Source organism: Gossypium raimondii, chromosome 3, assembly GCF_025698545.1.
Source record: "Gossypium raimondii isolate GPD5lz chromosome 3, ASM2569854v1, whole genome shotgun sequence".
Lineage (NCBI taxonomy): Eukaryota > Viridiplantae > Streptophyta > Magnoliopsida > Malvales > Malvaceae > Gossypium > Gossypium raimondii.
The window spans coordinates 33,312,095-33,327,616 of record NC_068567.1 but is presented as its reverse complement, the minus strand read 5'-3'; the positions used below and the strand labels follow the sequence as shown (position 1 = coordinate 33,327,616).

Here is a 15,522-nt window from a genome sequence, read left to right as displayed (position 1 = left end):
AAAAAGTAATGATTGATATGGATATGTAACTATCTATTTTGGATAGGACCAAATTTATCTAATTCTTTTAAATATTACTTAAAATTTTAAAAAAAATATTTATTTAAAATTTATATGAAAGATAAAATAATTTAATATAAAAAATTGTAAAAATGTTGAGCTTTAGCGGCGTTTATGAAAAAACGCCGCAAAAGGTAAGCAATAGCGGCAAAAAAGTTGAATAATAGTCGTTTTTGTTCTAAACGCCGCTAAAAGTAGAACAATAATGGCGTTTTTGTTTCAAACGCCACAAATATTTATTTGCAAAACGGCGCCGTTTTGTAATTATATTTTTTTAAATGAAAATCTTTCTTTTTTTCCCTTCTTTTTCCCAAAATCGATGCCCCTAATTTTTTCCCCTCCATTTTCCCTAAATCGGCAACCCTCCGCAGCCCATACCCGCTAATTTTGTTCTTTCTTATTCTTGATTTTTTATTTTCTCGGTTGTGGCGGTGGTTTTATTTTTGAACGATTTCACGATTTCGCGATTTTTTATTTGGGTTTTTATTTTTCGAGAACTTTCTTTGGTTTCTCCATTAAAAATTGTTCATCTTCTCTTCTTTTTTTTTTACCCTTTTCATTTGCATCGTATCCATTTGTCTGTCATCATGCACCTATTTTCCATCTTAGCTAAGACGGTAAGTTAAATGGGAAGTGTAGGAAAAAAGTAGCTGAAAGTTTTGGGTTTTGCTTGGTTGATTTTCTTTTTGTTTCACATTTTCCTACTGACCAAACAAAGGGTAAAGATAGAATGTTGTTTTCCAGTATCTAAGAGAATTTGCATATACAATTTACTTAAGTATTTTTCTTCTTCTTCTTATTATTTAGGGTGCGATGCGGGGTTTTTTTTTTTGGGTGGAAATTTGGGTTTGAATACTATATTTTAGATTTCTAAAGTTTCTTTTAGTAGTGTAAATCTGCAATTCGTTGTGATGTTTGGATCGGGACCGGGGATGAATTTCATGTTTATGGCATGTTTGGTTGTTGAGGAAGCTAAGGAAAACAAAAAAGCAAAGAACTGGAATTTGAATTACCAGCTGTTAAAGCTATTTAGTACGTCAAAATTCTCTATCAAAAGATAAATAGACTTTGTTTCAGTTGAGGTATACTTAAAATGTCCTTTCCTTGATTAATTGATATAGAGAATTTAATTTTCAATTAATAAGGAAAAATGAATAGGGCGGTTTAGTTCTGTGCATTATGGATGCTTTCTCGCTTTACCTTGACATGCTATGAACATTTGGTTTCTCAGCGACAAGCGATGAATGTTGTTCGGTTCAACTTATTGATGGAGATGGTTCATTCAATGATACTGGAATCGAAAGTTTTATCAAGGAAGTGAAACTTCATGAATGCGGTCTGTCATATGTCGTGGTTTCCATCATGGGACCGCAAAGCAGCGGTATGCCTTGTTATCTTTGTGACTTTCTTCTTTATACTTTCCTTTCCCTGTTACTTAGGTGTCTATTCCCAGTTCATAGTAAGCTGCTTTGTTTATTTACTTTGCATTATGTTTAATGATATTGTACTAGAAATATGTGGGATACAAATGATAGTATGATAAGCTTGAAGCCTAGTCATGTCAGTTTTCAGAAAATGGCATGTCTTTCATATTGCACTTTCATGTGAACTTGTTACTACATGATACTGTTAAATTACTTTTGTAGTTAGTGTTATATCCATCTTTTGTTATTGTTATTTTGAATGTAACTATTGCCGTAAATGATTTCATTTTAGCATATCTTTCATATCTCACTTTCATGTGAACTTGTTACCACATGATATTGTTAAATTACTTTTGTAGCTAGTGTTATATCCATATTTTGTTTATATTTTGAATGTAACACATTCCATAATTGATTTCAATTTTTAGCTGTTTTATCATTCTATGGTTGTTAAATAAGTTCTGCTTATGCCATTAAAAGTTTCTCTTCACTTTCCTTGATCTTGACAGGTAAAAGCACACTGTTAAACAATTTGTTTTACACCAATTTCAGGGAGATGGATGCATTTAAGGGAAGGTAACTTTTGTTTATGTAATAGCAAATTGCATTTGTTTCAATCGGTTCAAACAATTAATGAAATGAGCTTCTTATCAGGTCTCAAACCACTAAAGGTATTTGGATGGCAAAATGTGCTGGTATAGAGCCTTGCACTATAGTAATGGATTTGGAGGGCACTGATGGAAGAGAGTGTTCCATTCTCTCATTAACATGTTTTGTCAAAAAATTGAAACTACATTCAGGAAAATTCTCCTTCCTTGCCCTGACCCCAAAGGACAATAAAAAAGAGTATTTTTGGCATTGCATTTTGATTTATTAATCGAGTGCTTAGTGCCTGCTTTGTTGGCAATTTATCAACTACATCTAAAAAATTCTAACAAGTTTTGATTGGCTTGGTGTTGCTAATGAATTGTTAGTTGTAGGCAGTAGTTCTAATATTGAATGAATTTTTGTTTTACCTGATAGTAAAATGAAATTAAAGGTCAGTCATCAATTCTTTCTTTTTCTAATGTCAAGGTTTTAGTTCTGAATGTTCCATTCTCTTTTTGCTTGTTTAAACAAAGGTTATACCATAGGTGATATTTGTTCCCTAGCATTATTTTCAGCAACATTGATTAGTAGAATATACTTGAAATTGGAGCAATCAAATCGATCATGATGAAAGTACAAAATTTGGTGATTTGCACTGGAGTTTTTTTGTTAAAAGAAGAATTGGTGATTTTAGACAGAGGTCTTGGTGCTCCAATAACACGTAAAGCTTAGAGTGATGTACCAAGCTGAACAAATCAATAGTGGTTTGAGATTATAAAAGTTGAATATGAAGTTGATAATCTGTTTGTTTTTGTCTGTTCCTATCTATCTTCCTTGTTTTGTGAAAAATGCAGAGGATTAGAGTTTCTTTCCAAGTTATCTTATTAATTATTTTCTTTGCATTATTCCAGGATGACACAGCATTTGAGAAACAAAGTGCACTTTTTGCACTGGCGGTTTCAGATATAGTACTCATAAACATGTAAGCGTTGGCACCTACATGGTGCTTGATATAGTTTTGAATTTTCATTTTAAGTTAATTGCTGTCAGTACTGCATGCAAATAATATTATTGAGCAACTTTCATTTAGGTGGTGTCACGATATTGGTCGTGAGCAGTGTAAACTGTTTGCAATGTTAACTTTCAAGAATTGATTTTTTTTTGTGATGTTAACTTTCAAGAAAAATCAATTATTTGGTTTTTCCTGCTTCATGTCTCGTTTTTGTTTGAGAGGAGTTAACGAAACTGAAAATACCCTGTAAATTGTATTTTATAAATATTCTTAACCATTATTGATTGTCTGGTCTCTTTGCTGTAATCTATGATGTTAGGGCCTTCACTAATTTTCTATTTGTCTATTACAGTTTGGTAGTTTTGGGAGTGGTTAGGATATTAATTATTTTCTCAACTATTTTGTTCTGAAGGAATTAAGTTTTCTTGGGGTTTGAATTACTGGGAAGCTATTTCTGTTGTGATATACATACTTTTACATTTAAAATTATCTTAACACCTTACTGTTTTCTTCTTCCTATGGATACCATTACAGCTTGCAGTTGAATGTTTCTTTTAGGTATTTCTGCCTCCAATTCGCCTTCTGTTTGTTGATTGAATTTTTTTAAGTTATTAGGTTTGGACGTTGGTGCTAGGGAGAAGCAAGGAAATCCTAAAGTTGATGATGGATTCAATGTTCGAAAAGAAAAAATCACCTGCATTGCTGCATCTGTTGATGTGGATGAGGAGTTTGAATCTTCTGGAGTTGAAGAAACTAGGAGTACTGTTACAAATGGCAGCCGAAGCCACACTAACAGACGCTATCGTGATAAGACAGCTAATTTAACAACTAATTCTGGTAAGCTTTTTATCTTTATTTTGTCTTTAATAAGATTTTTTTAATTAAGAAACTGTTTTTTTCTTTTTAAAATGTAAAACTTTTATAGTAAGCAACAACATAACTAAATCACCATGTGTTGATAATGAGAAGATTTATTGTTCCTATTCCCTTGGCTCCAATTTTTTTAGTTCAAAACTTGATGTCTAAGTGCATGCTTGAGTATTTGGCAATCAATCCTGTGAAATAGTTTCTAGTTAAGGTGGCATAGAAGCATATAGTACTCCAGGCATAATCTCTTTTTGTAGAAATTTCAGGAATAACATATCCTCCTTTGTTTTGAAGTGTTCGATCTATTTTTGTTAGCTTGGCATTGCTTATGCTTAATTTAGTCTTCATACAATTGCTATAATTTGGTTATCAACCAGATTTATGATTGTTTTCTACTGACTCATTTATGATTGTTTTTTATTTTGATTGATTTATGTAATCAATCTCAATTCTGCTTTTCCAAATTAATACTATTGTTCCTTGTTAAAAAATTGAATAGTTTAGACAATCATTAGAAAGAATGCCTATTTGTGACACATGGAAGAGCTATGATTGAGATTGTTTGTTAGTATGGTTCAACTTGCTACTAAAGCTGCACGTAATTGTTTGTTATATATATTTTTTTGAGCCTTAATGGCTATATATAATTTTTATTTGATCATTTGGTTTTGCATCCTTTAGATATTGAAGGTGTTGTAGAGGATTCAATCTCTTCAAGCTGGAAAAGTCAAGGCTTAGCACTTCTTCAAGTGGAGTGTTATTTAATTTTTCATTCCATGGTCGTTTATCTTAGTCGGAACTTGAATTTGGTGTTATTGAAATAGGGTTTTGTAGCTACTTTGTGTACTAGCTTCTTTAACCATGATTGTTAATTATTACGTGTTTTGTAGCTTCTTCTATATTTGGCCGAGTTAATATAGATCAGATGAGTTGTGAGGTAGATTGCTCATTTATTTAAACATTATTTTTAATTCTAAATTTAAATTCATTAATTTTTATATTTAGCTTTAAAGTTAAAATTTTAATAGAAATTTTAATTTTATTAATTTTTATCCTTAAAAGTATATAGTTTAAAGTTTAAATTTCAAAATAAAACATAATATAATATTTATCATAGAAATAAATATTATTTAATTAAATACTTTTTTAAAAGTCATGTTTTTAGCAGCGTTTGTGAAAAAGCGCCACTAAAAGAACATAATATAATATTTATCATAGAAATAAATATTATTTAATTAAAATATTTTTTTAAAAGTCATGTTTTTAGTGGCGTTTATGGTAAAAGTGTCGTTAAAGTCATGATTTTTAGTGGCGTTTGTGGTAGAAGTGCCGCTAAAGGTCATGATCTTTAGCGGCGTTGTCTATAGCGGTACTTTTTGTGGCGCTTAAAGACACCGTTAAAAACCTAAAAAAGCGCCGCTAAAAGCCTGTTTTGGTGTAGTGTTTTGACCTTAAGCTGCATCAGATGAATATTAAGTTAATGTTTTCTCAATGGTTACATTGACCATACATTTATATGGTGCAACTAAAAAATCTTGTGCCTAATGATGCAAAGTTAATGATTTGCAAATTAAAGAACTTCATCTATGGGCTTAAGCGGACTTCTCGTCAATAATATTACAAATTTTACCAAATGGTTATCTCATTCAGTTTAGAGATGAATTTGATCGATAATTATATATACCACAAGGTCAGTGGAAGTAAGGTTCTATATTTGGTTTTATATGTTAATGACATACTATTTGTCAATAATAAGTTAAGTCTTGACCAATACCCCAAGAATCGTTTTGAGATTAAGGAAATGCACAAGATTCCCTACGTCTCAAAACTGGGAGTCTAATGTATGCTTCTCAAAACTGGGAGTCTAATGTATGCTTAAGTATTTATACGTCCTGACATTGCGTACATTGTTGGGATGTTAGGCAGATATTTAAACAACCCTGGTATGAACCATTGGTTAGTAGGCAAGAGGGTTATGAGGTATCTTCAGAGAACAAAAGATTACATGCTCACATATCGGAGGTCTGATAAGTTAGAGATCATCAAGTATACATACTCCGATTTTGATGGAATATTTATACAAAATTTTGTCACTAGGGTGCAAATTGTGACAATAATTGGTAGTCATTTATTCCAATAACAATAGGAGAACATCAAATTCAAAGTACATAGACTTAAAGTTCTTGGTTGTTAAAGTAAAAGTTTAGAATGTTAGTTGTCTATAAAGCATATTGGGACAAACTCTATAATTGCGAATCCGCTTATTAAGGGACTACACCCAAGGTTTTTCATGAGCACATTGCTCATATGGGTGTAATATCATTTAAGGATATTTGGTTTTCGTGGAAGTTTGTACTTTTAAATGATTTTATATTATAGACACATTTTCAGTTATTTCAATTTACGGATGTTAAGTTTATTTTCTGTAGAAAGAAAGTTTATTTGGTTTATTCACATTCTGGTTTTGGTAATGTTTGATCGCACTAAGGTTTAAGGAGGACCAGTTAGAAATAGACATGTTTAGATCATATTGCATGTAATTTCCATGCTACACGTCCATACTTGATCTATGTCATTTGGTTGTGTTGATATATGTGATCAGGGATGGATTTAGTTACGATATATGTAACGAAAGTCGCATTGGTTCTATGTTAACATAATTAATGGACGAGATTGTTCGGAATACCTTTTGGATATAATAGTAAAATTTTGAGCTCAAAAGGTTATATAATGACATGTAGTTATAGAGTAATTAGTATATATATGTGGTCTAAGTAAGAGATTGTTATAAAATATGGACATCACATATATAATAAGGGTAATTACATGTTATTATTTACTATCATAATATGTTAGCCCAAATTAAAAGTGTTCTAATTTGGTTATTGTTTATTGGGTTTTAATTATTAAATAAAGTATGAGTCAAATATGTGTAGATACTCTAGTAACTAATTTCTAATTGATGATGGGCTGATTAGAAATTAGGGCTAATGTGCCAAAGTTATATATATTAGGGTTATGGTCCCCAAATTACATACAAGGTAACTTTTCTAATATCCCGTCTTTAGAAAAGATCTAAGAGAGAGCCAACTTCTCAAGATTTCTTTTGTGCTAATTTGGAAGATCAAATCCCTAAGATCCGAAAAATTTCTATTAACCCATGGATCCAGGTATGCTTCCGTATTTAGTTTTGTTAATGATTTATTCTTGATGATTTGACATGATAGATCTTAGTTTACAATTCTAATTTTATATTAGATATTATTTACGGTTCTAACAATTGAGTCATCAAACAATTTAAGAAACCAAGGTTTTTACAGGTGTAGCAATAATGGCTGTCAGTTGTATATTATAGAGGATCCGAAGGCTGTTTGTTCTCAGTGAGGTTGTACGATGAGTAACCAAGTGAAACTTGTTAAGATAGATCATAAAACATGTCTTAAATCCCTGTCTTCATCAAATGAAGGTGAGGAGGGAGGATATGTGATAAGGGTGGTTACATATATGGTTATGGATGATCTTATAGTGAAGCCATTGTCAACTATTTCTAGTCTAGGTTTGCTTAACAGGTTTTCTGTCAAAGATAGTGGGGCACTCCAAGAGAAAACGATCAAAATCCGTATGGATGAGGTAATTACGTACATCTTTTTTTGTTTTTAACTATATTATACTTTGAGATATCACATTTTTGTTTTGCTTGTGTGTCAGGCTGTGAAATTGCTCAAGGCATCGTCGCCGTCCAAGACTGTGCTTAATGATATCTTCTATGGAAAGAAGGCACATGTATAACGTTCTCACCTAGTAATTTGTATCAGTCGAATGGGGTCTTTCTATGTTCTAATTTACTTGTTTGCTTTTAATTATTTTGCATTCTAAATTTGTATGACAACTTATTACCCTTTTAAGTTAATAAAAGTTGAGAGTTCTACACTTATTAAATATATTTTTTTAAGTATAAAATGTATAATGCATATTTTTTTTATATATTATTAGAAAGATTAATATTTTATAAAGCGTAAAACGAAACATATCGCACTAATAAACTAAAAGTGTCATAGAAATAAACATTCCAAGTTAAAATGTTAAAAAAAAAAAAAGTTCATTCCTATTCTCTATGATTAATGTGAATGAGTAACCTGTGGAGTAGGATACAAGAATGATTTTCTGGTGGGTATTGAGTTTGCATAACTTAGTTCACGACATGCATTTTCAGCTTACAGTAAAGCAGGAATATCTTACAGAACCATTAACTTGGGGAATCAATCAGTCAGTAAAGACGTAAAACACATGGAACAGTGATAGATTTAAAACAGCTAATTTACGAGATTATGATGCGGAAATTTAGAGAACTGATGGAGAACGGCTTGCCTTGAGAGTCAGAAAAACCAATGGAGAAAAATTCCATAATAGAACACAAGCAAGCGCAACCCAATCGACTTTTATAAATAATGTCCAAATGGCTTGAATGAAAGCACGGAGCCGTCCGGTGGGCACAGAGCGAACTATTCTTTCGCCTTTTACTAAAGAATACCGTGTGCTCGCCGCTCTTTGCGGCATACGCCTATTTTTGGAGGGCTGTTATTTCTAGAACCGGTCCATCAATATCAAGTTTAGAAAGCTTTAGTATTCATAGATTGTAGGGTTTCTTCTTTCTTTTTACTCCATAGGATTTTGTTGGCCTGGTCTTTACATGATTCTATAGCAGAGACCAAGCGAATTGGTTAGTAATAGAGAAATATGTCATACTGAAAACTGGTATACACTAGTCAAGGTTTTCACCATATATAATATTAAAGCTGCATGACCATGTTTCATGAAGTGCCTCGTGCTAGTTGTGCAGGGCTGAAGACAAAGGGCTTCTTGTTCGTCCAAACACAGTAGGTTTGTTTTAGTATTCTCTATTCTTAATTTTTATTCGGACACCCTCTAGATTCTTGGCTTTGCCTAGTTGGAAACTAGTGAGGTAGGGATGTGCAAGGATTGGGTTGTTGATTTTGATAGCTCTAGTGGAATAATCAATGAAAAGGGATTTGAGATCAGCAGCCTTAAAGTATAACAATGGAACAGCAGTTTTGAAAGGCATGCTCCACTGATTCTGGAAATAAACCCTTACTTTTGGTTGGGAACTTAATAGCATGTAAACTACATCCTTCTATTGTGACTGCTACACCAGCAAGGAAGTAACTCACACTCAAAGCATCACCTTCAACATAAGCATCACCTACTAGTTAACAAATGTATATACTATAAGCAATATAAATTAAAACACCAAAAAATACCGAATTCATATATACAAAGCAATTATATTTACCGGTAAGATGTATACATATTAAATAGGTAGAAAAATTTCAATAGTAAGCATTAAAGTTTTGTGTTTCCGACTTGAATTTATATAAAAATAAGATTGAGAATAATAATATTAAGATAGATGTAATTTAACAAGTAGTAACATAATAGTGAAAAGTTAATAAAATTGGGAGAAAACAACAAGAAAATAGCTTTAAAATAATAAAAATAGTAGATTTTTTTGTCATTTTGTGAATTCAGGTCGGGCCGGTACAAAAAATACCTTATTTGAGGCTCAATTTGTTTTTAAATATGCTTTTTTTTTGCCTATATTTTTATTCAAATCCTACCACTTTTAAAGTAGACCTTCGGACCGGATCGGGTGGCCCGACCCATGAACAAGTCTAGATATATGAAAGAAAATATTTTTGATAATGTTATGCGTAAATTAAAATGTATAATATTCAATTTATTATAATACTACACATAATTAATGTTTTTGGTAAGTGAGATTAAAATTATTTTATTTCCTTATATTTTATGCAATTAAGTGAAGAGAGGAGAGGAAAACAAATGCATTTACTATAACTCTATTGGTGGATCTCTCCCTCTTATATCGTCAGCAAAAGAAATGTAAAATACAATTCCATCAAGATAGTTATTTATATTAGGGGTGAGCAAAACTCGATTCGACTCGAAAAAATTGAAAAAAAAATCGAATTTCGAGTTAAACGAATCGAGTTATTCGAGTTAATCGAGTTATTCGAATCAACTCGAATTTTTTTTCGAATTTCGAGTTCGAATCGAGTTGAGTTTTCGAATTCGAATAACTCGAATAATTCGAATATTAAACTATAATACTTTACATTTTTACCCCAAACTCCCAAATCTTTTTACTTTTTCCTCAAAACTTTTACTCCTTCCCACTTTCCCTCCAAAACTTTTACTCCCCTCCCAACCCCCCAATCTACCCAAAATCCATTTCCCACCAAAATTTTACTCTTTCATTTTTTTTCTCAAAATTTTACTCCCCAAAACCTTTTATTTTGCCCCAAAATTTTTACTCCCTCCCACTTTTCCCCTAAAACTTTTATTCCCTTCCCATCCCACCTCCCATCTATCCCAAACCCTCCCCTCCAATTTTTTTAATATTTTCCTCCAAAATTTTACTCCCTATTTACTTTCCTCAAACTTTTATTCCCCAAAACTTTTATTTTTCCCTAAACTTTTACTTCTCACCATTTACTCTCAAATAAAAATAAAAATTATGCAAAAAAATCACCAAACATAAATAGTAATAATTTTATTTATATCTACTATTTATATTATTAAATTAAATTTCACATTTTATATTATTTATATTATTGAATTGTTTAGTCATATTGAATATTTATATTAAAATTGAATTATTAATTATGCCATAAAATATTCGTGTTAAAATTTTATATTGGTATCAATTTCACATTTTGTTTTTAAAATAGCTTTTATTAAAAAATCATATTTTTGCATTTAATATATTTTTAATTCTAAAATACATAGTGACAAGAATCAAGATAATTGAAACAAAAGCAAGCAAAGAAGCTAACCAATATATAAAAAATTAATAAATAAATTATGAAGTGATGAAAGTTAATAAAAAAATTGATTAAGGTGGATAAATTTTATTACGATGGGTGACAATGGTTACAATGACCCAAAATTATTTTTTAAAATTTAACTCGAACAACTATATTCGATTCGATTCGAATTCCATCTCACTCGACTCGATTCGAGAAAATTTCAAATAAAATTAAGATGATAAAATGAGATTCGAAAACTCGATTAACTCGAAAATTTTCAATTCGATTCGATCGAATGTTCACCCTAATTTATATTATAATATTTTAGTCTTTAATTATTATTAAACAACAAATTTTTTAATGTTTTTTAACCTTTTTTGTGTTGTTGGTTATTTTCCTTTCTGCTTCTCTTGTGCTTCTGCCTCTGTTACCTCCCTTCTTCATTAAAGTAGTTTTTCTATGTTAAATATCATTTCAAACATTCTTATTTTCTTTCTACCGCTTCATTTCTGCACATTCATGGAGAATTAAGTTATTTGACTGTAAAGTTGGGGTGGGTCTTTTCTTCTCCATTTGGGCCTTTACAATAACATCCCTCGCTTTTCCTTTTTGTTCCTTCAATTTTGGTACTCTATAAATTAAATTTCTTCACATGAAAAGGAAGGACAAAGAAAGTGATAAAACAATGGCTGTTTCCACTGAGTTGGACTTGCAGAGCAGCAGCGATTGCTCTTTTGTATGGGATCCTCAAACTCACCTCTATTTTCATGCCAGGTTGATTTATTTATTTACTTCAAATTTTCTATTTTATATATCTATAAACTATTACTATTAATTCTTCCTCTCATTTTTAATAAAATTAGTTTTTATATTTGAGAAATTAATTGTAGATTTTTTCCCTTTAAACTTCGATGATTCTATCCCAATATGTCATACAATTGGGTTTTTTTCCTCTCTCTGTCTCTCTCAATGATCTTTTGTTCATTTTGGCACCGTACGCCTTCGTTTGATTTGTTGCAGTAGTGGATTTTACCATGACCCTGATGCCGGATGGTACTATAGCAGTAGAGATGGTCTCTATTACACATTTGAGAATGGAAATTATGTGCTTTTGGACATGGTAGTTAGCTCATACCTTCTTTTATCTGGATGATTAATCCTATGTTCGGTATGCTTTTCATTTTAGGTTTTTGATTCCAAAATGATTTTGCAGGAAGGAGCTGTGGCTGATAATTCTGTTTTAGATGAGCCTTGTGCCACTGCTTCTTATAATGGTCCCGAGTATAATCGCTCTTCGTCTCAGGGCAATGAAGTTGATGCTCAGAATACTACTATAAATGTTGCTGATGAATCTACTAGTACAGGTAAAATTTCTCTTTACTCAATATTATGCTGTGGAATGATTGAAGGGTAGTTGAAGGAACAAGTTTTTCTTTGAGCGGTGCAATCTGTGAATCTGATTCATTAGTACAAAATTTCATCTCAAAAATAAGTTCTACTTCTGTAAATAATGTTCTATTGATTGGATTCTTTCTCAAAAATAAGTGCTTTAAACTAATTCACGGTACTTCTGATTACCAGGTCCAATAGAGGACACCAGTGCTCAAGCATCTGAGCAGCCACCACCACCATCAGAGTGGTTTGCTACTTCTGACATTTTATATCCTATATTTTGGTTGAACTAGTTGATTACATGTTTTCTTACTGAGGTATCATCTTGATTCAGGTTAGAAGACACACTCATTGACCTTTATCTTTCTGGGTATAACTTAGCTGCCAATTCTGCTGCTGATGCAAGTATTTCGTTGGAAACAGACGAAAAAGAGAATTTCAAGTTTCCTACTGATGGTTTGTCACAAATTTGTTTGTTCGAAATTTCTAAACGCTTGCTAGCTTCTGAAGATGATTGTAAAAAGTTGGTTATGTTCTGAAGTTTATCTAATGGTGTTCTGTTGAGGGGCAGGAAATGATGAGATGTACGAGTTGGAAGAGGGTGAATGGATCCCAGAGGAAAGCTTTGGTTTGGGCGGTTCAAGTGAAGTTGTCCCATATGAAGGTCTTGCGACAATGTTGCTATTGTTACATTTGACTGATATCCAATTTATTTGAAATAAACATCTACTTCAGTTTTGCCTACAAATTTTACCACTTAAGGGATTCCTGTGGGACAAATTCCACAAGTCTAAATCAACACACTGGAAAATTTTCATTCAGGTGATACATGGGATGAAGAAAACTGGCGAGCCCAATACGGACAAGTCACACGTTGCAAAGATGAGCCCTTGCTAGAATTTCCAGTTGTGGATTTGTGGGATTGGAGTATGGTGACAAAACCAAAAGAGGATGGAAAAAAGCAAGTGGCTAGACTGATAGGTCGGCTGGTGAAGCGGTCGGCTAAAGTTCACCCCTCCGTGCCTCTTGGCGGTGGTCTATTAAAAACTGCTCCTATATGTGAAGTTCATCTTGATCTGGTACGAGTTAGAACAGGTTTGCATCTGCCACTTCTCTAGAACAACTTTTGCGAACCAAACAAAGGGTGATTCTTGGGTTTTGATCGGGAGGAAGTAAGGAAAATATGTCTTCTTCTAAAACAACTCTCTTCATGAAATCTAATGTTAGTGCTCCTAATTTGTAAGGTTGTACCCCCTCCCCCATTATTTATTACAGGACAAGTGTACAAATTGCGAACTCCATGTCCAAGGTATTTAGCTTCCTTGTCAACATATGATTCTTCTGATCCAACAAAAGATTGGGGCTTCCCTGATTTATTAGTCAATAAGAAAAGCTTCGTCCAGTTCAAATCTAGACAAAAGCAAAAATCAGAAGCAACTAGAGAGAAAGGCTTAAAGGATTTGTCTATGTTGTCAGATCAGCTCTCTACATCATTGAAGGTAGCATTTGCTTTCGTGAAGTTTAATTCCAAGTTCTTTTTCTGTAGTTATGCATGTGAAGAATATAATTAAAAACTATAAGTAGATAGGAAAGTATAAGAAATTTAATAACAATGAAAGAATTGGTATTCTATTGAAGTTGAAGACAGTATTTATTTGGGGTGTAATTAAGCTGAGCTGAGCTCAAGTTATAAGAAGTTCGAGCTCCTCTCAAAATTTGGGGTTGGAATTTGGCTCAAGCTCAAATCTCACTTTTATAGCTCAAGGTCGATTCAAGATTAAAAAAAAGATTGTTTGAGCTCTTTTGGTTAGGATCATTTAAACTCGTTTATGTGTAAAAAATGAGATTGATTCTTATGATCAACTTCAAACTCGATTTTTATGTGTGAGCTCAAATTGATATTTTTAAATATTACCAAAAAACAAAACTAGAGGACTCAAGTAGGCTTGCAAACTACTTGAGTCAATTATTAAGATATTCGAATTTGGTTTACTCAATAGCTTGAGCTACTTGAGCTTGACTCAAAAATTACTAAACCAGAATCTTTTTTTTGTTTTTCAAGTCAAACTCGTGTAGCTTGTGTGCACATCTCATTCACACCCCAATGAGATGATATCAAGTAAACATTCCAAAGTTTCATGGGAAAATATACGATCTTCACATGTAGTCCATTTTTCCTGATTTGGCTTGTTAAAAATTCATTTAATTCCAATACCATTTATGTTGCCAAGAGACTGCCTAATGGTCATCACACACTCAAAACCTTTACATCAAATTTGGAGGCTCAATTTATATACCTATTCCCACTTAACTGTTATTTCTTTCTTGTTTCACCCAAAAGAAGAAATTAAAAAGAAATCAGTTTTTTTCTATAAGAAAATTCATATGTTGACTGGAGGTAATTTTTGTTAGTGTCTTGGAACTCAATTATATTGGTTGTCATTTTTTATAGGAGTTTGTGTGCGCTATGCTGATTCCTTTCACACTCTGCCTTTTCCTTTGTCTCTTGCAGGGAAGCCATGCATATCGTGATAGAGCTGCTGAGAGAAGAGCCTTGCGTGGTGGCTTTGGTCTGGGTCCAGGGCAAAAGAATGCAGGAAGTGATCATGATAATGATCCTACCTGTATAGAAGATGCCAAAGCTGAAGCCTTGAACATGTCATTTGGGGCTGGTAGTTATGCCAGACGAATTATGGAAGGCATGGGCTGGAAAGAGGTGAGTGTTGATCTTATTACATGTGGTACATGAGACAAATACTTACATCTATGATGATATTGAGGGGTATGAAACCTTTTATCCTAGATGATATTTATCAGTCATGACTGACACTAATTTCTCGTGTTGATTGGATGAAAGAATTATTTTTAAAAAGGAAAAAAGTAAGATTAAGACGTTAGAGAAAAATGCTTCTTCGATTATACTTGACACTTTTGTCATAAAGTCATATATAACCACCATTTTCCTACTGTTTGAAACTTAAATTGGATGCAGGGGGAGGCTCTTGGTAGCACCACAAAGGGCTTGACAGAACCATTACAGCCAACCGGGAACATTGGTAATGCTGGATTAGGATGGCCTCAAACAAGGCATCGCTAGGATTGCTAGCCACCATCAACCTTCTTTTTATACTTTGGGCCGATGGTATATATTATAGTTTCTGGAAACTCTTGTGTGGACAGTAAAGCACCATGATCAAAAGTTACATAAATGGAATAACATCATAATGGTGTTCACGGTTTAAATTCCTTTATCGTCCTCTCTTTTGGGTACATAAATTCCTCTTGTTTTAGGTAATACTGGCTGTGAGTAAATGTGAATGGGGGTGATATCATT

General features: G+C 32.5%; 2 protein-coding genes and 1 non-coding gene across 8 annotated transcripts; all 3 read left to right on the top strand.

The window, feature by feature from the left end:
- The first annotated feature begins 358 nt into the window (after positions 1–358).
- Positions 359–4,891, top strand: LOC105794104 (protein ROOT HAIR DEFECTIVE 3-like). 6 transcript variants are annotated; one of them, XM_052628273.1, is made up of 6 exons: positions 359–1,092; positions 1,292–1,441; positions 1,994–2,060; positions 2,984–3,054; positions 3,693–3,921; positions 4,633–4,891. In XM_052628273.1, exons 1-4 carry the CDS (start codon positions 972–974, stop codon positions 3,039–3,041), a joined length of 396 nt encoding a protein of 131 aa, XP_052484233.1. In that variant the 5' UTR covers positions 359–971; the 3' UTR covers positions 3,042–3,054; positions 3,693–3,921; positions 4,633–4,891. The 6 variants fall into 6 exon arrangements, 2 of the variants coding, with proteins under 2 accessions (XP_052484233.1, XP_052484232.1); XM_052628272.1 differs by having other exon boundaries at positions 361–1,092; positions 3,700–3,921; XR_008194401.1 differs by having other exon boundaries at positions 363–1,142; positions 2,139–3,054; positions 3,700–3,921.
- Positions 4,892–8,428: 3,537 nt separating this feature from the next.
- LOC128040110 (U5 spliceosomal RNA) lies at positions 8,429–8,544 on the top strand. The gene has a single exon (XR_008194770.1). It is a non-coding gene; the product is annotated as a U5 spliceosomal RNA (small nuclear RNA).
- Positions 8,545–11,211: 2,667 nt separating this feature from the next.
- Positions 11,212–15,431, top strand: LOC105794103 (uncharacterized). The gene is made up of 10 exons (XM_012623096.2): positions 11,212–11,570; positions 11,817–11,916; positions 12,010–12,160; positions 12,378–12,435; positions 12,523–12,644; positions 12,760–12,852; positions 13,011–13,283; positions 13,464–13,687; positions 14,701–14,904; positions 15,181–15,431. Exons 1-10 carry the CDS (start codon positions 11,449–11,451, stop codon positions 15,283–15,285), a joined length of 1,452 nt encoding a protein of 483 aa, XP_012478550.1. The 5' UTR covers positions 11,212–11,448; the 3' UTR covers positions 15,286–15,431.
- Positions 15,432–15,522: the final 91 nt, after the last annotated feature.

Excerpts from the sequence above, each read along its gene's own strand:
- LOC105794104 (XM_052628273.1), top strand. The coding sequence starts at position 972 with ATGTTTGGATCGGGACCGGGGATGAATTTCATGTTTATGGCATGTTTG. Across the intron at positions 1,093-1,291 it reads CCAGCTGTTAAAGCTATTTA|CGACAAGCGATGAATGTTGT; the intron begins GTACGTCAAAAT and ends TTGGTTTCTCAG. Across the intron at positions 1,442-1,993 it reads CATGGGACCGCAAAGCAGCG|GTAAAAGCACACTGTTAAAC; the intron begins GTATGCCTTGTT and ends TGATCTTGACAG.
- LOC105794103 (XM_012623096.2), top strand. The coding sequence starts at position 11,449 with ATGAAAAGGAAGGACAAAGAAAGTGATAAAACAATGGCTGTTTCCACT. Across the intron at positions 12,161-12,377 it reads TGATGAATCTACTAGTACAG|GTCCAATAGAGGACACCAGT; the intron begins GTAAAATTTCTC and ends TCTGATTACCAG. Across the intron at positions 12,645-12,759 it reads TTTCAAGTTTCCTACTGATG|GAAATGATGAGATGTACGAG; the intron begins GTTTGTCACAAA and ends GTTGAGGGGCAG.